This window comes from Cornus florida, unplaced genomic scaffold (genome assembly GCF_030987335.1).
Source record: "Cornus florida cultivar Cherokee Brave unplaced genomic scaffold, ASM3098733v1 CherokeeBrave_3.0.0_Hap2_Chr11, whole genome shotgun sequence".
Taxonomy (NCBI): domain Eukaryota; kingdom Viridiplantae; phylum Streptophyta; class Magnoliopsida; order Cornales; family Cornaceae; genus Cornus; species Cornus florida.
Window position 1 is genome coordinate 86,465,451 of NW_026775581.1, and position 25,503 is coordinate 86,490,953.

Consider the following 25,503-nt stretch of genomic DNA (forward strand, 5'->3'; position numbering starts at 1 on the left):
CCCCATAAAGCACCTTGGTGTTCCTCTCATTTCTACAAGACTCAAAGCTCCAAATTGTAACATTTTGATTGAGAAAATCACAGCAAGAATTCACCATTGGTCCTTTAGAAGCCTCTCCTATGCTGGAAGACTTGTTCTCATCAAATCTGTGCTTGTATCCACACAACTGGTCTAGTATCTTCATACTGCCACAGAAGGTAATTAATGAGCTCACTGCACTACTCAGAAGGTTTCTATGGACTGGTCCAGACCTTAAGAAGACTGGTGCTAGGGTTAAATGGTGCAATGTTTACAAGTCTATCACCAATGGAGGTCTAGGTCTTCCCAACCTTAAAGCCGCAAACAGAGCTGCAATCCTTAAACACATTTGGGAGCTTAAAACAGGTAGGAATCAAAGAATTTGAATTCTCTGGTGCAAGACTTATCTTATCAAGGATCAATGCTTTTGGGCACTCAAAATTCCACAATTATGCTCTTGGAGTTGCAGGAAGATACTACAACTGAGGCCATTTGCAAGGAAACTAATCAAACATATGGTAGGCAATGGAGAATCCACCCACTTCTGGTATGATTTTTGGCTTGACAGGGGTCTCCTCTCCCTAAACTATCCCTCCTCCATCATCCAACTAGCAGGTATCTCATCCAATGCAATGGTAGGAGACTTTATCAATGGTACCTCATGGAGCTTCCCTCCCACACTCACCTCCACCCTCCCTGAACTAAACAACATCCAACCTCCTAATCCCTTAACACAAGACCAATTCATTTGGACAGCAGGACCCACAGGGAAATACAGCCTTAAACATACCATAGCAACCATTTCCTAATCCCATAACCCAGCACCTTGGTCCAGGTTAGTTTGGAACTCCATTGCCATTCCCAAGCAGAAACTGATTTTGTGGATTACAGTCCAATATAAACTTCCCACTCTAGACTCCAAATGCATGTCTTACCTTGAATCACCCAATGTATGCCATCTTTGCTCATCCCTCCCTGAAACATATTTCCATCTATTCTTCAATTGTGAATTCGTCTCCCCAATTTGGAAGTTTATTCAAGACAAGTGCAGGTTCTACACAAGAAGCAGTAATTGGCCACAATTTGTTACTTGGGCTACGCATCACTGGAATCAATCTAATCCCAGAACCCATATGTGTCGACTAGCCCTAGCCTCCATGGTGTATCATATTTGGCAGGAAAGGAACAAGAAGGTATTTAGAACCTCCTCTTCTTCGCAGTCATCAGTCTTGAAGCTCATATGTAATTCAATTGCAGATGCCCTTAGATCCCACAACAATGAAAACTTCTCTCAATTAGTTATGGAATGGGTCTACTCTCCGGCTGCAGTTCGTCCGCCGCCACTTCCCCCTGACTTGTAGGTAGAGGCCAAGTCTCAGTTTGGCTGTAACCAGTCTTGTTACTGAAATTTGCTGTTGTTGGATTTGTTGGGACATCCATTCCTAACGGCTACAGTTGTTAGCAATGGCTGTCTCTCTCAATTTGTTGGGCTTTTCTAGCTCTTCTTTTCTCCAATGCTCAATTTGGGTTTGGTTTTGTCCTGCATCTTTTTTTTGGGCCTTTCTTAGGCCCATTTGTATATCGTATTTTTTATCAATATATTTGCTTCATCGTCCCAAAAAAAAATCTCTCCCCTGCTGGAAGGGCTTTTAGCCCTTTACCTCGGATTCGAATGGATTCGGGTATAACTAAATTTATGTTGTAGTTACTGTCTTTGATCTTATTTTCTTTTATGAAATTCAAGAGGCTGAGAATTGATGGATCGTTTTGGTTATGTACTGATGCATGTAAAACAGACGAATAATATTCTTGCGCCCATCATTACACATGGCATATATTCTGCTGTTATATTGGGACATGGTCTTTGGAAGATTCATGACCACCGGCGAAGACTACGCCAGAGAATCCAGCAACTCAAACTAGAAGGAAAAAACTTGCATAAATTGTGAAGGAGCAATGTAACAAGGATGTAGCTTGAAGTGTAGGGAAATTGTATATACTACATAGCAGAGCAAGATTATTCATAGCGGGTAATTTTACTGTACAATATATGTATTAATAGAGAAGTGTATGGTAAACAAACAATAAATTTATAAGCTAAAACGAAGAATTTTAAGTTGTATACACCAATAATCACATGAATTTGTAGATTTTGACCTTTTTGTTCAGGAGAGGATGAATTTCTTATTAAGAAACCTAGGATCATGTCTGAATTTCGATGCCATAAACTTTATATAACAATGTAGTACATACTGCTAATGATTCTATGAAACCATGAAATAGAGTGTTAGATCAAATTTTAGTGTTTTACACGTATGGGAGGCACACATTGAGACCTTCTTCATCCTGTGTATGCTGTGACAGTGTGACCCAATATTATGACCTAAGTCACAATTTTTTTGTATGAGTGTTGGTTGCACGCTCTACGCGCTCCCTCTCTTACTTCGCTCTGTGTGACTTAGATTTTATCGTTCTTATGCTCTCGTTCCCTCTTTGTGTAACTTAGATGATGACAATATATATATAAAGAGTAGAAGTAGGGAGATGCAAAATAAAAGAAAATGAGAAGTGTCAGATAACACAAGTTTTGAGTACTTGTATAACTGGAAAGTTACTTGGGGGTAAAGAGCAAGGTGAGAAATCCGATAACTAGTACCATTAACGTTGAAAAGACAAACGATGGTTGAAAAAAATTGATATTAGATTAAATGTTCAACTAATATTGAAATTATTAATAAAATTATTTAGTTGTGCACTTATCTGTGCAAAATTAAGTTAAGTCTAATACTATAATCTAATCACTGTGATAGGAGAGAAAAGAACAGTGCAGGATAAGAGGCAGAAAGAGGGAAGGGAAAGGAAAGGAGAGGAGGAAAGAAAAAATATTTATTTTTGACAAATTATTGATTTTAAAGGATAAAATTTGTCTTTTTTAACATCTAATAATTCGAGCATTAGATTTGAATGATCCATGATTAAATGCCACTCTTGGATTCTAGGCTACTCTGACTGATTCAAGTTTCAGAGTCGTCTGTTTTGGAAAAAAAAAAAAAAAATTTATAATGTCAAATATGAGATTTTATATGGGACAAATGGATATATTGGATAATGCCAATTAGTAAGCTGGTGTTAAATAATCAATTATAGCTGCGTAGTAGTAGGGCCATTCTTGTTATATCCACCACCACTTCTTCGATGCCAAGACTTTTTAAATGACTTATCCAAAATAAAAAGCAGTTTCAGGTTTTCATCCGAAATTAAGAGTTACGTTCACAAGACGAACAAATTTCTTTATAGAAGTATAGAATAATGATACTTAGATCGATGAGTTAGGCAGAATCGTTAGACCTACTAAATTTGATTAGTCATTAATGTATTAAATAAGAAAGTGGAGGTCCTACTTTTTTATATTTGATATGTATTAACGAATCAAATATAATAGGTCTAACAATTCGGCCTAATTCATCGGTGTAAGTATCATTACTCAAAAGTATATAGGATTATAATGGAGACCTTTCTCTCAAAATATTAGTTTGCTCTCTCTAGACACAAAATTTCTCAACAATTAAGGTACAATTCTCAAACAATTGTCCCTAAATTGTCTCTTGCAGAACTTTTAATCACTTTTGCACACAAATTACCATATGTTTCACATCCCCTAAAGTCTGATTAGGGTTGGTCACAACTTGCCCCACAAGTATAGTCCTTTGGAGAGTAAAAAAATCAACTTAGAAAACTAAGTTTCGCAACTTGCCAGTCCAAAAACGATGGACCTGTCCATCTTGATGAAATCACTGTCAAAAATGAATTGGTCTAAAAAAGTTGGACAGGTTCATTTTGACTAAATAATTTACACCACATCCAAATAGACCGGTCCATAATATTTGAACCGGTCCATTTTGGACGGTAACCCAAATCTTCATCCACAGCAGCAGTTGGACTGGTCGAAATATTATGAACCAGTCCAAATCATTTTGTAATCCTTCTGAGTGGAATAGCATCCGCAACCTCAACAATAACCATGTTTTGTCTCCAGACATCCTAAAATAAATAAAAAAAAAATTCTCAAAACAATGCCACTTGCTGCCACTTTTTTTTTTTTTTTTTTTTTTTTCGGATAACTCAGAAACTCCCCCACGTAGGGTCCCTTAGGGACCCATCATGGGGTACAAACCTAGGGGGTGGAGCCCTGCCCAAGGACACCTCCGGGTGAGTCCGGGAACGCAGAGGCTAAGAGTCTAACCCGGGCCGCGGATGTGGAAGCCCAAGCTCTAACCATCACTACTATGCCCCCGGGGGCCACTTGCTGCCACTTTCTTTACAATTTAGGCACCGTTATTTTGATGTTGCCCTTTTCTGTTGTAGCAGCTTACTTATACTCCTACCACCACCGCCACCTTCCGCTACCACCAGCACCAACCGCGGCCTCCTTACACCACCACCACCACAGGTGAATTATTCAAAGTAAACATAAATGTAAGAGTGCATTGTAAAAAACACCCCTAAACTTCCACAATTTCATAGATTTAGCCCAAAACATTAGTAGTAAAATAGGAGTATTAATTAAGATATTCTATAAATCATCCCCTGCAGTTTGTGGACGGATAGGGAATGGATAAAATAGTATCCACTTGCATACAAACATGTGATTTTAAGTTGTAAAATTCATGTAACACCCTTTTGGTAACCAACAAAAAAAACTCCCCAAACTTTAACACTTTTGTAGATTATTCTTCTTTGGCATTCCTTTTTGTACCTAACTTCCTTAAAGAATTGAGAAATGTTGCAAATTACCCCTTACAAATCTTTGAAAGTTGAGGGGTTTTTTTTTTTTTTTTTTTCCAAAAAAAAAAATAAAAATGGGCAAAATTAATGGTAAATTAGGACATACCTGAATAAAATGGAAGGTAAGTGACAATTTTTAGATAATTGAGGAGTTAGTTTGTATCAACATATTTGAAAATGTTTGAAAGTTGAGAAATTGAAATTTGCAAATTATCCAAAAATGTGTAAAAAGCTATGATCGGAGTGCAGAGAAGAAGTGTCATTGTAGTAACAGTCATTGTTCATAGAAGGGTGAGAAACAGGGACAGTCGTCCATGCAGATGAGGATAAGAGAAAGGCAATGATTACTGTAAGTAAAGGGCCTGACTGGGAAACAGAGCCCATGCACTGAAAAAGACTAAACCTCAAAAACCACTTACGATCCCCATAAATATACACACACACACACATATACATTCATATCATATACACACCCATATTTATATATGACAGAAACTTTTTACCATACGAATCTTTGTCGATCTCACTCAGTATGTGATCACTGAGATACAATTTCTTTTACTTTTCCGAATCTTGGTCGATATTACTGAGATCTGTCAGCCAAAAGCAGATCTATCACTATTTGTTTTTAGTTAACTTTTTGTTTGTCCTTGGAAAGGGTTTAGACGGGGTTTAACTTGCACAAGCTTTTATGGCTCTACCTCTTTTTCTTTTTTCTTTTTATTATTTTTTTATTTTTTCATTTTAATGTTTTTACCACGAAGGTCTTAGTTTAAGACAGAACAAGTAAGGCATAGGTGCAGTGGACACTGAATTCATGGTTGCAAATAGCTTGTCCTTGAAACAGAGGAGGGGACCAAATTAAAGCACTTCTATGGGTAACAACTACTTATAAATTATGCAGGTCTATTTGGGGTCTTAGCTGGATCTCTGTCTCGCTTCAATCTGGTGGGGGCTCACAATATGGTAAAACAGAATGTCCATTACTTCCAAGCACTTGTGAAAATAAAAAGTAGTTGCCGGGTTTTCTTGATTAGATATGAGTTTCTTGAATAAATTAGAGTAACTCTAAAGTTGTGGTTTGAATTTTATTTCAACATTCTTTCTTTTCTTTTCTTTTCTTTTTTTTTTTTTCTTTTTTTTTATTTAAATTTTACAGGTAGAGAACTCAATTATAGAACTTACATTGCTATCAATATACAAGAGCATTTAGGGTTTGAAAAATTATGGTAGGAAATGAAACTTGAGCCTGTTTGGTTTGTAATCCTGAAAATAGTTTTCAAAAATTCAATAAACAAAATACTGTTCTCAGATCTTTTATAATTATCTGAAAAATGTATATTTTTATCACTGAGTTTTCAAAAAAATGAATTAAGTAGGGTTTTTTTGGTACAATTTTCTATTGAGAACAGAAAATTGTTTCCATTTTTACAATTTAAACATGTAATCTCATATTTTCATCCCGTAAAAGTAGAGTTAAATTATGCCCAAACTACTTTAATTTTTGTATCTTTGTGTAGTGTGTGTATACTTTTCTATCAGCTTTTTTATTGCGTTCTTGGTTCGCCGATTTATGTTGTAACAATAACTTAAAAACAGAACACTGAATCAACTGAAAAACTCTTTATTAATTTCTCCAGTACAATTAATCTACTTTTAGCATGTTGATGGAAAAACAGATGTTTTAAGAGTGTCCCATGTGGGGTCACAGTTCGAAAACTCAAAACTTGCCATTTTGCCATTTTGGTAATTCATGGGATGAAACACATTATGGGAATGATTCACAATTTAGTGTTCTTTTAAGGTATTGGTTGTAGTAGGTTCGTTGTTTATTGTATGCTCTCTTTTGAGGTGGTTTTATTTACTAGTTTTTTTCTTGCTGGTTCTTTGTAGAGCTTTGCTGGCACTGGCAGCTCTGTTTTTTTTTTTTTTTTTTTTGGTAATCCTGCTGGTTTTGTTTGGTTCTTTTTTTCTTATTTCCTTTGGTTGGTATGACTCCTTCAAACTTCCTAAATTGTTCCTTCGTTCTATTTATCTCATCCCTCTTTTGAAAGAGAGAAAAAAAATATCTGCAACCTGTTTAAACATATTTAAACATGTTGAGTTCATTATTTTATTTTTTTAAAAAAATTATTTTAGGAAAGAGAGAGGGGCCTCCTGCTGAGAAATTATTTTATTTTATTTTTCTTAGTTGGTATTCACACACTCGTACCCCTAACCTCCCTTTAAAAGGTAAGAGTCTGGTACTGCTAGGCCACTTGCACTTGATTCTGCTGATAAATTATTAGATAATCATGAATCATTTGTCATTTAGTGGACCAATTTAACACATACCATTGTTCAAATTTTTTTGTAATAGAATTATACACTCTTGTAGGGTCATTTCTTCAGTAGAATAGTCTGAATTAAATTGGTCTTAAGGACCATCTAATATGCACAAGTAACTGATTCTCTCTCCACTTTTCATTCAAATTGGCTGTTGAAGTATGCACTCCGAATGCCCCCCAAGTATAGAAACAAGATTGGAAGTTTCGTGAAACTAGTCTCACTGTTTATACCAAAAGCTATAATCCAGTGGTAATTTTCGTGTTTCAAAATAGAAGATTTGCAAGCGGGTGACTGTTTTTTTTATAAAAAAAATAGAGTTCGACTATCATATATTCGAGGTATTGTATATGTGGTACCTAGATACATTAATTAGGATCATTTGCTTGTATTCAATCAATTTGCATCCCAAACATTCAATATCGTGAATTGATATTAGTGGCAGGTAAGGCTACAAATGAATCGAACCGAGCTAAGTCGAGTCTTAGGTTGTTTGGGCTCGGGCTTTTGACGAGTTCAAAAAACTGAGCTCGGGCTCGGGCTCAGGCTCGGGCTCGACTCATTTAAGAAAATAAAATTGAGTTTATAGTCAAAATTTGTTTAGGCTCGTTTTTGAGCTTGCCAGCTCGTTTAGTAAATTATTGTATATTTATCTTATAATTTCAAAAATTAAAGAATTTCATTAAAAAAAAAAATGTAAACAACCCCTATAAAAAGAGTGTACATTTAACGAATATAAACGAGCTTATACAAGCTCAAGTTTATGAAGATAAACGAGCCTACAAGAGTTCATGTTCACGAGCCTACACGAGCCCAACCCAACATTGTTCGGGATTGGCTCGTTTACTAAATGAGTTTAGAAATCGAGCTCGACTCATTTTTTTAACAAACGAGCCAAGCCGGAACTGTTCATGAACAATTCGGTTCATTTGCAGCCCTAGTGGCAAGATTCACTTCAAAATAAATTACTACTTTTTTTCCCCCAAAATGGTGGCAGTATTTGTTAATTAACTAAAAAATATAAATATAGCAGTTCCAGTAAACCATGCTGCTAAAATTTTATGCTTTTGGACTCGCGGTGTGAGTTGGAAATTCGTGAGTTTGCACCAGAATTTAGGGTTTTGGAGAGCAGCCATTATAAATATTAGTGCATGGATTAGCCAAATCAGATAACCTTCAAATCACAATAAAATAATTACACGGGCCTACTTATATTATTCACAGTGAAGAAGACTAAAGAAACTTTTTCTTCTTGGTCTTTCCCCCTCTGTAAACATTAGCATATGAATTAGCCATTTTATCTTCTTTCTCATTATTCTATTCTATCACACTTGCTTTAAAATATACACTTTTCCTTCCTTCTTGAATTGTATTTTGAAAATGTGGAGCATCTCAGCCCCATGATTTCTCAGTTCTCATTATAGGAATCTAAAGCAGCAATCCACAAAGTACCTTATTAACTTGAAAAACCATGTAGGGGAAAATGGCATTGGTTTTTTGCCCATTGTCCAAAGCAGATGCCATCCAAGGAAATTAGACAATTTGATTTGAAACAAAGGAAGATTATAAATGTTTGAGAGCATCCAATGGACAACTCTGATTTAAAATTAGAAAAAATTTAGTTAAAATTTTGAACTTTTTTTTTTTCCTAAAAATTTAAGATATGAATTCAGTGCTCATAAACACAACTTAAGTACTCTACTACTACGTTAGGTGAATTTAGGTTAAAATTTCGCCAGACATACTACATAGCCCATCCCCTTACCACCAAACCCTTCAACGAAAAAATGTAAAGAATTATAAAATTAGTGGAAAAAAAAAAAAAACACCAAGGCTTAGTTTTATTTATTTTCATCGGCAAAAAACTCACACACACACACACACTTTGCTCCTTTGTTAACTCTAACCCAACACCATCCACTTTGAGAGGTAGATGAGATACCACTAGGCTACAAGGCCTTTGGTATCAAGGCTTAAGTTTAAGCTGCTATTTGATAACGAATTCATTGCCTAATGCTGAATAAATTTAACGCTTATTCAATTAAGCGCATTTAATAACACAATTTAAATATCACTCAAAACGGTAAGCGCCACTTAAAATGACGTAAAATTTTAAATGACGGAGATATCACTTATCACTCAATGCTGAACTCTAAAAATTAAAAAAATATATCAATTTTTTTTTTTTTTTAATTATCACTTGAAAACTTCAGTACTTAAAATTCAATTATTAAAATTTTCAATACTTAATTTTCAGTTTTAATAAACAACACCTAAGTGTGTATTTGCCATTATCTGAATAAAGTTTAATATAGAGTTGTTAAAAGGAAGAAAAAAAAATATTGTCTGTTTATTAGAAGAATATTGTTGGTAACTTTACAATAATGTCCTTTTATTTTATTCCTTTTTTCCGGAAATTATGTCCTTTTATTTGTTTGGTGATACAAAAGCCTGTTAATTTGTCCATCAAAAGTAAGTTACCTAAAATTGTGGAAACTCCACACCTAATGCACTTTAAAGGCTATCTAAAATTTTCAGCACTTATAGCAAAATTTTAGCACGTATGAAAGAACTTATGTTTGAAGGCTAGCTAAACTTTTGATCACTTATGCCAAAATATATTTTTAAAAGGTCAAAATTAGTATTTTATATATTTAGGTAGTTATTCAATCATTTCCTAATCTATTCCACTCAATTTTATTAGAAAACTTAAGCAAGAAGGCCGGGTCCTTCCAACCAAACATGAGAAGCTCATCCAGCCCTCCTTTCTCCCATCCTTCCTCAATCCATCCTCCACCAAAGAAAATATTAGAGTTTGTTTACTTGATTAGTTCGCTGAAAACAAATATCAATAACCTAAAAAAACAAAAGAACTATTTTCAAAGAACTAAAAAACAACCAGAATCATTTTTTATGTCAAATATGTCATGTGCATCCTATGCCGAGAGCAATAATTTTACATCATGGATGCAAAAATTTTAAATGATGAATGTTATAACTATATAAATATGTTAAATTCTTGATTTAATATGTTGTATTTTTAATGTAAATGTGTTGCACAACTTAATTTTTAAAAGTTTTTGCATGAGTATTGCATTTTGTCATACGCATATGTTGCATTGTGATATAAGGATATTGCCCTAATGTAGGTACATTGCACAAGTGTACCCGTCCTCTAACACGAGGGGATCCTAATAACATGTTTTTTTTTTTTTTTTTTTTTTTTTTTTTTTTTTTTATCGAGTTTTCAAAAATAATCAACCAAATAATTTTTAAAATTTTTAATTTTTCATTTCTCAAAAAAAAAAAAACTACTATGATAAAAATTTAAACTAAACATATTTATAATTATCTGAAAATAATTTTTTATTTTATGAGTTTTAGAAAACTCAACCAAACACAACTTCAATTATTCTAGTTATTTAGTTTTCTAGAGATGAATGGTATTTTTGTATTTTTGGAGTGACAGGAGGTGTAAATGCCCTAGCATATGAGATCCATATAATAATCCCCACGGAAATGTCGCCCAGACTTTTTACTCAGACATCTGTAACAGAAAATGACACTGCACTGCAAGCTTTTACCACTGTTTCACTCAAACCCTAATCTCTCTTTCTTTCATTATTGTTTCTCAAACTTAATCCTTCTTTATCTTTTAATTTACAAGCTGCGTTTTTTAGCCTCCATTCTTGTGCCATTGCAGCTTTTATCTCACACCAATGAAAAAATCAAACCATGTAACTAAAAAACAAAAAACAAATCTCACACAAGTCTATCAAACTAGCTAGACTGTATGTTACACACTAAATTGTCACTCTCTTGCTCAAACGAAAAGCACAAACAAATCAAACACACACACACACACACACACACACACACACTATGTTATCTTGACTAGCTGTCACGGTGGTGATGACCCGCGTCCTAGTCGAAGCTCTAGGTCAAGATCTTCAATGGCTGCTGACTCCTTCTTGATGCTGTTATTATTTTGATAATAAGTAACATTTTCTACTGACACTGTAGGTTCAGTGCTGCTAGTGTGATAGAGAGAGGAATTGATGGTTGGAGTGGATGGTGGTGGGCAAGGAGGCATCAATCCGTTGGGAGGGTAGGGTGAGATAGAGAGAAGAGTGGATGGTGATTCGATACACGCGCCGTTAGGGTTAGGTAATGAGTAGAGAAGGCACAGTCCACCACCATTGGCGACGAATTCTTGAGTTGGGAATATGAGAGTGGAAGAAGTAGTGGTGGAGGAGGAGGAGGTGGGGTGGTTAGTTGAACCGGGCGGCGTTTGGTGGAGCCTGGCACGGTCGCGGCGGTGCACGTTCATGTGGCCGCCTAGGGCTTGGGCAGACCGAAACTCCCTTCTGCAGAAGGTGCAAGTATATGACCGGGGCGGCCAAGTGGTCCCCATGACGTTGCCAGTGTCTTCTGCAAAGGCTCTCACCTCCCATGAATCATCATCTTCTTTGGTTTCTTGCTTTGGGTTCCACATCCACGAGCCGGTGGAGGTCGAATTAGGGTTCAATTGTTGTTGTTGAAGAGATTGATCAGATAATTTTTGGAGCTGAGTCAAGGAGAGAAAACCAAGCTCAGCACCCATGGTACTAATAACATTTAAGATAGGTGTGATAAAGATGATGCATGTGGAGTGAAATGATGAAGAGGGTTAAATAGGGGATGGGCTTGCAATGGAAATGGAGACAAAAAAAAAAACCCTAGCACCGTGTATATCACCAAAATTTTGAAGCAAGCAGTTGGATTTTAGCAGTGGAGAGAGAGAGAGAGAGAGAGGAGAGAGAGATTGATAATATAATAAGTACTTGTCCACCCAATTAGTTATCTATATATAAAGACAACCATAACCTACATTGGCTTCAACGCCCATCTTAGTAACTGATTAAATATCTCTCTCATGCATCTTCTAGGGAAACATTAAACAAGTGATAAAGAAATTTAATGCAAAAATTTAGATATAATTAAATTGAGAATGTTAATTAAGAAAATAGAGTGAAAAAAGGTTAGATCGAGAAAATTGAAAATGAAGTCCCAAAAGTAGTATTGTCAATATATTCATGATTTCAAAATCATTGAAAGACAAATAGTGAAGTACTGGTTGCTTCAATTCAGGCAATAAGTTTATTATAATTTGCTATATATCTGACCTTCATTGCCATACTCTAGTTATGTGTCATGACTACTACTTCAAAAATTTTATTTTTATTTTTATTTTTATTTTTCACAGAAAAAGTGGGGAGTGAGAGAGATGAGAAAGCTAGGGCAGGGTAATTGCATTTATGAAGGTGTCCTTGGGTTGTTCCTATTAATGGTTCTTTTCTTGCATTTGCTACTTTCTATCTGGCTCTTTACTGAATTGCTACTTCTGAAAATGTCACTGTAGGACTATAAAGTGAGTTACAACTTTGAAATAATTGAAGTACGTACTTTTGATTATTGAAGTTCTATAATTAATATTTCATCTGTTCATGTCATAAAACTATATATATAACTTGAATTCATCTCATATACAAGGCTTGCTTATGGTCGATCTTATTATAATGCCACATATTAAATTAAAGAAAAACCCTTCACACACACACACACACACACACACACACACACACATATATATATTATGCAATGCATTTATGAAGGAAAATGACTTACTGTGGAATTCTTAGTCAGTACCTTATTGTTTTCATTTGAAGGAAAGTAAATGTACACAGGCTTCGCAACCCTCAGTGTTTTTTTTTTTTTTAAATAATCTAAAGGTCCATCATTTATATGTGTCTTTTAGCGTGTGTGTACACAAAGACTTATTTTGGAATTTAGGTACACAACTACACACATATTACAATATATATATGTTATTTCCATTTGATAAGGATGTTAACATTGTCTAATCAGCAGAGAGAGTTCAATTAAATTAATTTCTGCGTCTGTCAAACGTAGTTCCCCACTTGGATATAGACTGTCATGTACAAATGAAATTATTGATGCTTCTCTCTTAAATTCGCTTTCTTGTTATTTTCTCACTGTCCTATTAGCTGAACCCCTCCAAAGACAACTTTTCCTCATCACCATTAAAGAATATATATATATATATGCGAGCTCTCTCTCAGAAGAATTTTAGATGATCGACCACAATTCAATACCATTCATTATAAAAATGATAAATTAATCTCGAGAAGCAAGATATTCTACTGTTACGTATATTGAATTCCAGATTGTAAAATACAATTTATGGAATGGGAAAGATGTTATTATTATAATAAAACAATTAATATTATAAAAATGATTATACAACAAATATAATTGTATTGAAATAGTAAAACAAATTAGAAAAGGAAAAAATCGATAGTTCTGGCCTGTTAAATGGAGAGGCACGCAATGCGTTGTCCTAAAGTCTTTGAAGTCTCCCTTACGTGCAGTAATTTCGATCCACCAAAGACTCCAAGATACAACTCCAATGGGTCCTTATGCACACGATCACAGAGAAGCTTTCACCAAGTTTGATGTCACATTGCCCAGAGAAACAGAGAATATATATATATATTGTAGGAGTATACTGTATGATTGAAGAAAGGATATAATCGCATTTGAGAGTAGAACTTGTTATTTTATATATCTCTCCGCAAATCAAACCTAGATATTAATAGAATTTGATTAGGTATTTTCACAAAGAGATGCGGCGTTTGGCTTAACAGTTATAATATTTATTTTAATTTTATTATTATTATTTACAGTTAATTATAAAGGAATTTTGAATTTCTAACCAATAAAAATTCAAGAGTTAGAAGTTTTTAAAACTTCTCTAATAACTCTAACATCTACTACCTCCTCATTTAATATGTATATATTTTTTTTAGTTGGTACTCACACACACTTGTTTATTCTGAAACTTAAACCCCTAACGTCTCTTTAGAAAGTAAAATGCTGATACCGTTAGGCCACTGACCCGCTAATCTCCTCATTTAATATTGCAATGTAATTTCATATATATATATATATATATTCTATGTCTAATGGACAAAAAGAAAAGGGTGATTAATGAAGAAATAGTCTCATAATGTCACATAGCTTTTTTCGCCTGTGACACGTCCAAGACCCTAATCTTACTTCTTCTCCATTGTTTGCATCGTCTTGACTTTTAAAAGGCTGATCAGTATATATGCTTAAACTAATTTAAAGTGTTTAATTTGTCTCATCTTGAGTTTGGAGCAATTCTTTAAGCACAAACATTGACTTGAACTGGTTGACACTTAAATTATGTAACAAGTACTTACCCACTAGCTCATCTTCTTCTTTGATTTCTAGTGACTAACGAGGTTTACACATATATTATACTTGTTATCTGTCACATTCACACAGAGTTGTATTATTGATCTTATCGTCTGAAAGGATATTCTTGATTGTTTGTTTTAACATATCCTTTTAACATTTACTTGTGACACGTTTAGTTGAGATATATGAAATGATCAATCAAGACAAATATATGGCTCTAGTATAAGTTAATTTAGAGGAAGATATGAAAGTTCATTGAGGGTGTTGGAAGCCGACTCTATTTGGTCCAGAACAAAAACAAGTTATTTTAGTTATTATTTTTTTCGGGTAAAATGTTGAGGGTTGAAGTTAAACTCTTATAAAAATAAAGTGAGTATGTGTGTTTTTTTGTCATGATAAAATATTAATAATAATAAAAATAAAAAATAAAATAGAAGAGAGAATGCTTGGAAAGTATCACATCTAGGAATTTGCTTTTTTTTTTTTTAAAAAAAAAAAGAAAAAAAAAAAAAAAAGAAAAAGATCTGAAATTCAGCAAATGGCCTGCTAAAACAATGTCCATTTGCAACTTTGTATTTACCCACAAGGCACATCAATTAAGTGGGTCTAGTAAAAATTCTGAATAACATAACTCACACGCCCTCATTAAATAATTACAATATTAATCTCCAAAACCCGTTCCTGCCCCATCCATCCCTGTCTTGGCCCCATCCCGTTTAATAAATGATTTTGGACGAGGATGTGAGAGCTCTGTAGAACGAGGCGAAGATGGGGTTGAAGTCCCTCACCGCAAATTCGCCCCGCTCAATGTCTATGAGACAAGGTAAAGATGGAGTTGGGGCAAATCCGTCCCGTTATTATTCCTAGGAATGAGGCATTCAATGCCACCATTTTCCATTGATCCAAATGTGGGTGAAAGATTAGAATGGCAACGTGGCGAAGTTGGGGTGGGTTTGGTTAAACCTTACTCTATCTCCTTAGAAAATTCATCATACCAACTCTGTCCCGACTCCGGGATGGGTTTGTAATTGGTATACCATCCCGGCAAACAAAGTACCAACTCCGCCCCGTGTACTCCGTTTAATGAGGGCTAGGCGGGGCGGGTTATGGCGTTACGCCACTTTTATTATTTAGTAAAAAAACAAAACAAAACAAACCCAATATGCTCAAATTGGACTAATATATAAGCTGCCCAACTTTTAAATTACTAAATAGTGAATTTTAATATATTAACTAATACTTCCAACAAAGTAACAAGAGTCTTAAAATTTTTAAATATTATATATATATAATTTTAAAAGATAATATATATAATCGGGGCGGGGGTGGGTTCATCATTAAATCTACCCCCACCCTAAGTTTGTTTCGGATTTTCAATTATTTTATCATACTCATCCCAAACTCATTTAGGGGCTACCAAATCGGCTCCATTAGATGCGGGACAAAAACTCAGGTCGGAGAAAATTTTCATGTCTAGTGAAAGAGGAGAGAGAATGTTAGCAGTTAAATAAAACCGAAATAAAATTATTAACCTCAATTAATTCTATGAGTTACTTCTATTCAAAAATTCCTTTTATTATTATTTTTTAATTCTATAAAAATCTAAAACTTAATTATGAAGTTTAAAAGTTCAAATTATTAATCAATGGGCCACTAGTTCATGTTACAACCTATTTACCCTCAAAACAAATGGGGGAGGGATTGGAGATCCGACATTGTGTAAATATTTACTTAATTGAAAAATAAATGTTAAAAAATTAAGAATATTATAGATAATGTGAATCCTTGTATATATATATATATTTTTTTGAAAGGTAAATTGAATTTATATTGAATATATAGAAAATAAGATTGTACAACCACAAAGAAGGCTCAAGAAAAGCCCAAAGGAAGAATACAAAACAATCCAAAAGGAAACAAGCCCAAAGGCTACAACCCAAACACAAATGGGAACAATCCGGTCAGCGCATGGAGGAAACCTCCACAATTAGATGTCCGGCGGCTTCGCCGACGGACGCAAAACAGAGCTCGACAGATTCCATTCTTCAACAATCTATCTTCCAGCGGTAGAGTCCTTGATGGAGGTAGATAGGAGTTTAGCCCTTACTAAGTCCAATGTGAGATGAAGTAATGAGTTCTAGGTTAATTTTCTCCCCGTGAAGATCCTCCGATTACGCTTCGCCCAAACATTGTAGACCAAGGAAGCCAATGTCAATCTCGAGATTGAGCTACTATGAGAAGAACCTTCCCTTCTCCAATGGTACACCGCCCATGAGATCAAACTTGCCCAATTTGTCGATTGGATATGGAACCCACAACGTATTTGTAAAAATGTCTACAAAGGCTCAACAAATGGACACATGAAAAAAAGGTGGTCATGAGATTCCAGAGCATTGTTACAGAGGACACATGCGACCGAATCAATGTGTAAAGGTACATTTTCTGTCCAGGGTTGGAAGTCTTTGCTTGATAGCAATCCACAGTGTAAATGCATGCTTAGGAATTGATGGTTTCCCCCAAGGTAAATGTGTCCATGGCAAAGTCGCCAACTGCCTGTTAAAGAACTTCATGGTAAATGCAATTGAGAACTCTCCAGTTGAGGATGGAACACCCATGTGAGTTTGTCCTTATTATTGGAGTTTGGTGATGGCAGCCAGTTTGTAAGGTATAGTTATGGAAGGATATTTGTGATAGAGAAGGGAAAAACCCATGATGAGTTTGTGATGAAGGAACCAAGTTTAGTTGTGGTGTCATGGGAGGTGGCAGTAAGCTGTTGAGGGGAGATGAGTTGATGAAGAGGGCCAAAGCAACACCAATTGTCAAACCAAAAATTGATGCTTTATCCATCACCAATTTCTAGGTTGACAAGGGTTCAAAAGGCTCGTCTGAGTTGGAGAAGCTTCCTCCAAGTCCAAGAACACTGACTAGGAGTGGTGACTTCCCAAAGGCTTCTTCCTCTAAGGAGTTAAGTGTCAACCCATTGAACCCATAGCATATCTTTTGTGATACTCCTCGATTCTAGAGCCATAGGTGATCAAGTCTGAGCATAAATCCGAGGGATACCAACAATCAATATGTAAACAAGTAGGAATAAAAACTGAATTAAGAATAAAATAATAATACGCTGAAAGAAATCTAAAATAAAATCCTCAAACTTTAAATAATAAACTAATATCATTTAAATCCTTCCAATCCGTACAACTCGGGAATCCATCTAGTGGACCCCTAATAATCCCACAGGAAAAATTAACATTACAGAATTTAAATCCAAAACTAAAAAGGAAAGAAAATCCTATGTTGTCGAAAGAATGAGTGTTTGTATCTGTATCAACACGATCAAGCTCTAAGCCTGATACTGACGAACACCTGAAAAATAAGAGTGGGTCAAGTCTACATGCAAGTTCTATCCTACTACAATCCGTACACAAACCCGATACGCAGATACATCATAGATAGCTCGGCAATATCTAAAATAGTCCATATAGATATAGATACACACTATAGGATACTCACTAACCTATAGTCATCACACCTGAGTAGAAGGTAACACGCAAAAAACCGTAGCATAGTCATGCACACCTAGACCTACCAGGGAACGCCATTAGGTTTAGTTATCCATCCATGCGATATACGCACCCTAACCGTGATTAGGAAACTCAAGCTCGTATCACGGTACCATAAGTATATATATAAATTCCTTCCCAGTCCAGAAAAATAAAAAATAAAAAATAAATAACCGCTATGTTGTTCAACTGTTTTAGTTGACAAGACATGCATCCATGTAGGATTTAACTGTTTTAGTTAATTCATTTCTTATGTATGAAGAGGTAGGACTTAGCTTTTTGATCTAATCCATCTCTGATATGCCACCATCCCATACCGGTGCATATAATGCATATGATCCACAGATAATGCACATTCAAATGAACATCAAATATATCCAAAAACCAGCATAATAGAAAACAAATATTATTAGAATTCCATCATGCATCCAGTATATGATTATAATCATAAATCCTCCAAATAAATTGTGAAAGTAATGATAAACAATTTATATTATCCACATCCATACAATTGATAAAACAGAAATTAAATAGTTCATCAATTAACATCCATAACATGGTATAATGATTAATCAAAATTTTAAACTGAATACATTATACTAAATATCCCAAACCATCCTCTCATACTAGTTTATTTAAATTACTAAAACAAAAACTAGTATTTAAATCCTCCATCGTCCCCAATAGCATGCCATATATTATGTAAATTTCATGACACCCAATCTTACTCCACAATTAACATAAACCCGTCTAACATGTGTATGACCAATTTATGCATCCAATAAGATTTAGAAATCATGATCTAGTCCTTAGAATTACTAGAAAAAGATTACGCACTTAAATCCTGCAAACCATCCATAATCTGATATAATTTCCGGCAAATTAATTATCCCTTTATCTCACATCAAGCATAGTTAAATTTCCAAATAATCCACTATGCTTAATAATACTGTGAACAGATGATTAGATATAATTAACTCATATATCAGAGTTTTGCTATGTTCCGGAAATGAAATTAGTTAACAAAACAGTGTGCAACGTATAGGTTTTTCTTAGCTTTATGTTGCTCCATACCTTAATACCATTTTGTACTAAAGCTTCCTAACATTTTTATAAGTCTTTGACAATGAATTACACCATCCAGCAGCTTTTAAACAGTTTTAGAAAACCCAATCTCAGCCAAACAGACCATAAAAATCCATTTTTACGCCTTAATAAAAGAGAGAGCAGGCTCTGAAACTTGAGAGCCTGCTCCTTTATATTGAGAGCTGGCTCCCTAACTTTGGGAGCCTGCTCTAGGCAGTATAGATCCTGCTCCATGCCCCTTGGAGCCGGCTCCATTGATGAGCTGGCTCCCTCCTTTTGGGAGCCTACTCTCTCCATCCCTGAAGCCGTTTCGCCTTTCTACATCGTCTTCCTTGCTTCCGGTGATTCCCAAGCCCTCTGTAATTTTTTAAACACTTGTTCTAATGTTCATTCAGTGTCCCAATTCATTTTAAAGTCATCCACCAGCATCAACAAACTCAATTAAACAAGATTTAACAACATATACAGAAGGATTCAATTAAACGGTTTAAGAACTTTCAAAACAGTTTAATTTCAATAGAGCAGTTATAGTTTACCCAAGCCTCTGTAAATTTTTTAATACATGTTCTAATGTTCAATCAATGTCCCAGAGTACATATAAAGTATCAACATGCATCAACGACCGAAATTAAAATGAGCTTAAACTCAAACAAAACATACATCGGTTAAGAGAACGGTAAGAACATGTAATCCAGTTTAATTCAACAAATTGCATATAGTTAAAACATGCACAAACGACTTGTTTTAACCTTAATTAAACCTCTGGAGTCTACCTAGGCATGCACAGAACACAGGTTTACAGGAAGGAGATAGAATGAAACTTGCATTTAGGTTTCGGTTTGAAACCTTTCAACGTCGTCTCTGAATTTTTCGACGAACGGATGACTAACGGCAATCTTCTTACTGCTCCAATTCTATCTCACAGTAAACCATTCCTTCCTCGTTGACACGACCTTCAGTCCATAACTGAAACCTCTCTGTGTTTTTCCCCTTAACCTCTCTATTTCCCTCTTCTCTAGTTTCCCTCTGTTTACCTCTCCAGATTATCTTACGGGAATAGAGTTTCTCCAAACCCTTGCAAACACTAACTGTCCTGTATATATAGACTCATGCAAAAACCCTAATCCTAATCCCAGCCTACTTATCCGTCGGCTACCCTAATTACAAAACTAAAACCCAAAACTTAAAACATACGCAACACAGCAATAAATAACCGACTAAATAATTACATCCCTATAGATATATCTGTACTTCCAATTAAATAATTAATTAATTAATTACACTTAAAACAAATAACGGAAAGCAAATAAATAAATATAACTAAATAAACCACTTTAAAACACATAAACAATTTCAAGTCAAATCAATAATTCAATACATACACAATTAGACAATACTAATTTAAATAAACACAATTAAATACACATAATTAAACAATTAAGAAACAAAATAACTAAAACACAACTAAATCTATTAATCAATGAAACACAAAATTAAATTCCCGATTCTATCCTATTGAAAACTAGGGGTATTACATCTTTAGACTTAAACAAGTGCCAAATGTGCTTCATTATTGCAACCTTATTCCAAGAGTGCAAATTAGGTAAACCCAAACCATCTGCCCTTTTAGGAAGACAGCAAAACCTCCAAGCCACCTTAGTTTTTGTCCTCTTAAGTTCAGGGCCAAACCACAGAAATGCCCCAAAAATTCTAATTAATTTATTGATGGTGCTACTTGGAAGGATGAACTTAGAACTCCAATAAGTTTGAGTGGAAAATAAAATGGCTCTAACAAGTTGTAGCTTACCTGCAAAGGAAAGATGTCTACTGGTCCAATGAGAAATTCTTGATGTGATCTTATCAATCAAAATTCTGCAGTCAGTGGATTTAAGCATGGTAGTAATAAGGGGAACTCCCAAGTATCTCACAGGTAGGGAACCCTTCTGAATTCCCATGAAGGAGGCAATGCTTTGGATTGTAGACTCATCAACACCTGAAAAGAAAATTTGGCTCTTGTTGAAGTTGATTTGCAGTCCTGATAGCCAAGAGAAAGTGTCCATAGCATGCTTAAGGGTCTGAAGGGTAAGCTGCTATGTGAAAAGAGGAACAAGTCATCTACAAATATCAGATGTGAGAGGGACAACTTCTTGCGTCTCCAGTGATATTTAAAGGGCCCAAAGAGTGTGTTTTTGTTAACAATGGCTGAAAACACCTCCATTACAATAACAAAGAGAAATGGTGAAAATGGGTCGCCCTGTCTAAGACCTTTGATTCCTCTCAAATAGCCATTGAATTCACCATTTAAAAGAGATGGTGAATGAGGGAGTAGTAAGACAGAAGTGAATCCAGTCAATGAAGGTTGGTGGAAAGCCAAAAAGCTTTAAGGAGTCAATGAAGAATTCCCAAGAAACAGAGTCAAAGGCTTTTTAAGGTCAATTTTAAGGGCACATCGTGGAGAATTTCCTTGTCTATGGTATCCATGAAGGAGCTCTTGAGCCAAAAGTATGTTGTCATCAATGGTCCTTCCCTGAATAAACACAAACTGAGAGGGACCAATGATGTGAGGAAGTATGGGCTTAAGCTTGTTTGCTAAAAACTTGGATATACATTTGTAGATTGTAAAACAGTAAGAAATGGGCCTATAGTCATTAATGGATGAAAGATTAGGGACTTTAGGAAGCATAGAAATGGAGGAGCTGTTAACCTCTCTAAGTAACTTCCCATTAAGAAAAAACTCTTTAATTGCAAAAGTGACATTATGCTGAATGACAGAACAAGCCCTCTTAAAGAAAAAGGCATTGAAGCCATCTGGTCCAGGTGCCTTTCCACTATGCAGTGAGAACATACAAAATTTTATTTCTTCATCAGTTGGAATAGAGGAGAGTGTAGGAATAAAGTGGGATGGGACTGATGGATGGATGAATGGTTCAAGGGATGCCATACCTGGGTATGGATGAGGATCCATACTAAGAACCTTGTGGAAATGAGCAACAACTGCATCTTTGATAGCCACCTCAATGTCATGTAAGACCCCATCTGAGGAAGTGAGAGATGTAATCTTGTTCCTATTGTACCTTGAGGACATACTTTTGTAAAAGTAGGAAGTGTTAGAGTCACCTTCTTTAAGCCACTGGACTCTGGATTTTTGCTTATAATTAGCTTCCTCAGTGGTTTGAAGGCTGGAGTATAATGAAATAAGTTGTTTCTCTTGATCTCTTAGTACACCATCATTAGGGGCCGAATCAAGTACTAATTGGTATATGGATAGTGCTTCCTTGACTGAGTGGATTTCATTCTGGATAGCAGTCACAGTTTTTAAAAACTTCTATTTCAGAAGATGCTTAAGGCTCTTAAGTTTGGAGATGACTTGAAACATTGTATGACCATGAACATGGGAGCTCCGCACTGACTGAAGGAGTGGAAGGAAATCATCACTGTTACCCCAATGGTTAAAAAACCTAAAAGGCACCTTCCTTTGTGGTTTAGGCTTTCCAAGGGATAAAAGAGATGTAGAAGGAAGTCCTGCAGCTGAGGATAGTAACTTGGCAATGGATAGCTTGTCTTGAACAACTGAGGACATGAACATCAACTAAATTTGGCCTCCACAAGACCCAAATTCTTCCAAGTGGTGAAATATGATAATTATGTAATAACCTCCAATCCTTGCAATGGCATTGTGGACCTTATCAACATTGGTGAGTTGCACTTTGGTTTTAATAATGGATGCAATATCAATCCTTCTATCAATGAGAAGATTTTTAACTTCCTTCTACTTTAAGGGGTAATTGAGTCCCCTTAAATTCCATATGGTTAATGATACCATTTGATGGAGTTGAGTAAATTAGATCCTGGGAATAAATTCCTTCTCTGAGAAATAAACTTCTTGACATTTCTGACATTTCTAACATGCTTCTTCTTTAACTTACAACCAAGCTTGGTACTCTTCTTGTTCAGGATAGCAGGGAGGCTTTGGGCGAAATTAGACTCTGAGAGACTTGAGTTGCACTCATCTGTGGGAGGCAAAAGATGTGTAGGAACAACACAATTAAGTGTATTGGCCTCAGGCGAGGTAGTGGAGTCAGAGATTACATCAGTGGCCACATTGGCTTCAGTGTCTTCAGGGGAAATAGGCGAGTGTTCCAGCTGAGTGGGATGAAAATGGCTAAGGTCAACAGTGAGCTTCTCATTGGGTTTAAAGTAGTGAGTGATGACATTCTAGACCTTATGGAGTGGGGAACCTGGTTGTTGTGTCTTAGTTGCCTTAGTTGGTGACAGGTTGGAACTTAGGGCTTTTTGGAAGGATAACCTTGAGATGGGAACCACTTGCCATTCAGTTGTGGGTTGGGGAGGTTTCTTACTGGAGCGACTCATATGGCAAGATTTCATAGAATGTCCAAAACAATTACAATTATAGCATATAGAAGGGCAGCCCAAATACTCAACATTGACATCAACAATCTTCCCTGAACTGAGATGAAGTTTGAGAGAAGATGAAAAATCTGAATCAGCTTTAACTTCCACACACACCTTGGCAAATCTTGTTTTCCTCCTACTTTCAGTATTGGAATCAGTAAACAAGGGATGTCCAATGCTACTTAGAACGTAACTGAACCAAGGGCCAATCCAGAAATAAAGTGGAAGGCCAAAAAGTTTAAGCCAAATGGAAATTGATGAGTGCTTTTGCCTACGAAGGCCAGGCTCCTAAGGTGAGAGGAAGATTGGTTTGTTGGCAAAGAACCAAGGGCACTCAGATATAATGGTACTGCATTGCTCAGAAGTGGCAAAATGAAATTCAAAGATACCCTTCTTAGAGCTGGTTACCTTAAGGAGTCCCTTGTTGGACCAAAGTTCATTGGAAATATCTTTCACCATTCCAAAAGGTAAACTTTTGTGGACAAAGTAACCCATTAGGCTTGATTTCATGAGAGCAAGACCAACAAGTTCAATCTCGGGAGGTGGGACAATAGTACCCTTAGGAGGAGCAACATGTTGTACAAAGGACAATGGAATTCTGTTACTTGGCTTGTGATGTTTTCAATTTTCAGCATTTTTCTTTTTCCGGACTTCCGTTGATGCAAGGGTATTTTTGTCATTTCACATTTTGCGTACGGAATTTTAGTTGGGTCCGTTTGCATCATAATTATTTTGGTGTAATGTGTTATTTATGGTTGTGACTTAGTATGTGCATGTAGGTATATTATGTGGTGTAAATGAAAAGAAAAGAAAATAAGAGAAAATAAATTAAAATTCATAGTAGGGCCCACAACCACTTTTAAGTGGTATAGAGACCACTTTGGTCTCTTTTCTTTTCCCCTTTCCCGCAAGTCTCTCTCTCATCTCTTTCCTTTGTAATTTTTTTCTTCCATTCTCACAAGCAAACTTCAAGTTTGAATTCCAACTTTAATACTTGAAATTTTTAAGTGCCATTTGAGGCAAAATGGAGAGCATGACGAGCTCTACGCGTGAGTACCAACAATTTCAACTTTAGGCCTCCATAGGGATTTCAAAAATTGGAAACCATTTTGAGGGTTTTGCACAAACTTGAGGTAAGGATCCTTAATCCATGATGTTCTTGTGCTTTTGTAAATTAATTTCCCATAAATGATTGTTTAACATGCTTAATTTGGGTAGTATTTAGCCAATTGTTTAGTTGTTGTGGACAATGCATTAAGTTTGTAACTATGTGTATTACATGAATTACGTGAAGAATATGCCTAAGCATTGAATTTATATGTCCATCATGCTAAATTTCTATTGTATAAAAGCATATTGTATTATTCTTGGAAAATTCTTGTGAATGTATGCCTTGATGACTAAATTTGAACTGGTTGTGAGATGATTATGTACATGGCATTAAAGCATCCATGCATTGGTATTGATCATGAAATGGGAGAAATAATTTTGAAATGAAAGGGGAATTTTGGAAAATTGTTTTGATGAACTTGTTTTATGAAAACCCGGTCGCCGCGGGGGTACCAAAGGGCCGAAGCATTAATATAGCCTAGAGGGAACTAGGGAGATTGCCCTAGCGTGGTTGAGCTAGCTGGGCCCCACAATGACGCCGCAGGGGTACCAAGGGTCAGGGACACTAGCCAATCCTTTTCTCGTGTCGCTGCGGGGTCACCAAAGGGCGGGTTATATTAACAATTTGAAAGTGACAGTTTAAAAATGAAAATAGGGAGTGACATCGGCATGCATTGCATTTCATTGCATTACATTGTTTACACTTGAGGTTGATTAGTATGTTGTAATATCCTGATATAGTATGATCCCCATTTCCATTGTTCTATTCTTTATTGTGGGTTCACGGGGACATAAGAGGCGTGTCTTAAGTGCCACCTACTGAGCTTTTGCTCACCCCACTACACTTTACATTTTTCAGGACATGGCAAGGAGTTGGCGGATGATAATCCATCTTATGCTTGAGAGCACTTAGGGAGCA

General features: G+C 35.7%; 1 protein-coding gene and 1 long non-coding RNA gene across 2 annotated transcripts; one reads left to right on the forward strand and one right to left on the reverse strand.

Moving 5' to 3' along the window:
• Positions 1–1,643: 1,643 nt before the first annotated feature.
• LOC132283311 (uncharacterized) lies at positions 1,644–2,186 on the forward strand. Its single transcript, XR_009471990.1, has 2 exons — positions 1,644–1,700; positions 1,815–2,186. It is a non-coding gene; the product is annotated as an uncharacterized LOC132283311 (long non-coding RNA).
• Positions 2,187–11,029: 8,843 nt separating this feature from the next.
• On the reverse strand, positions 11,030–11,929 carry LOC132281479 (transcriptional regulator SUPERMAN-like). Its single transcript, XM_059783178.1, has one exon. It carries the CDS (start codon positions 11,729–11,731, stop codon positions 11,030–11,032), a length of 702 nt encoding a protein of 233 aa, XP_059639161.1. The 5' UTR covers positions 11,732–11,929.
• Positions 11,930–25,503: the final 13,574 nt, after the last annotated feature.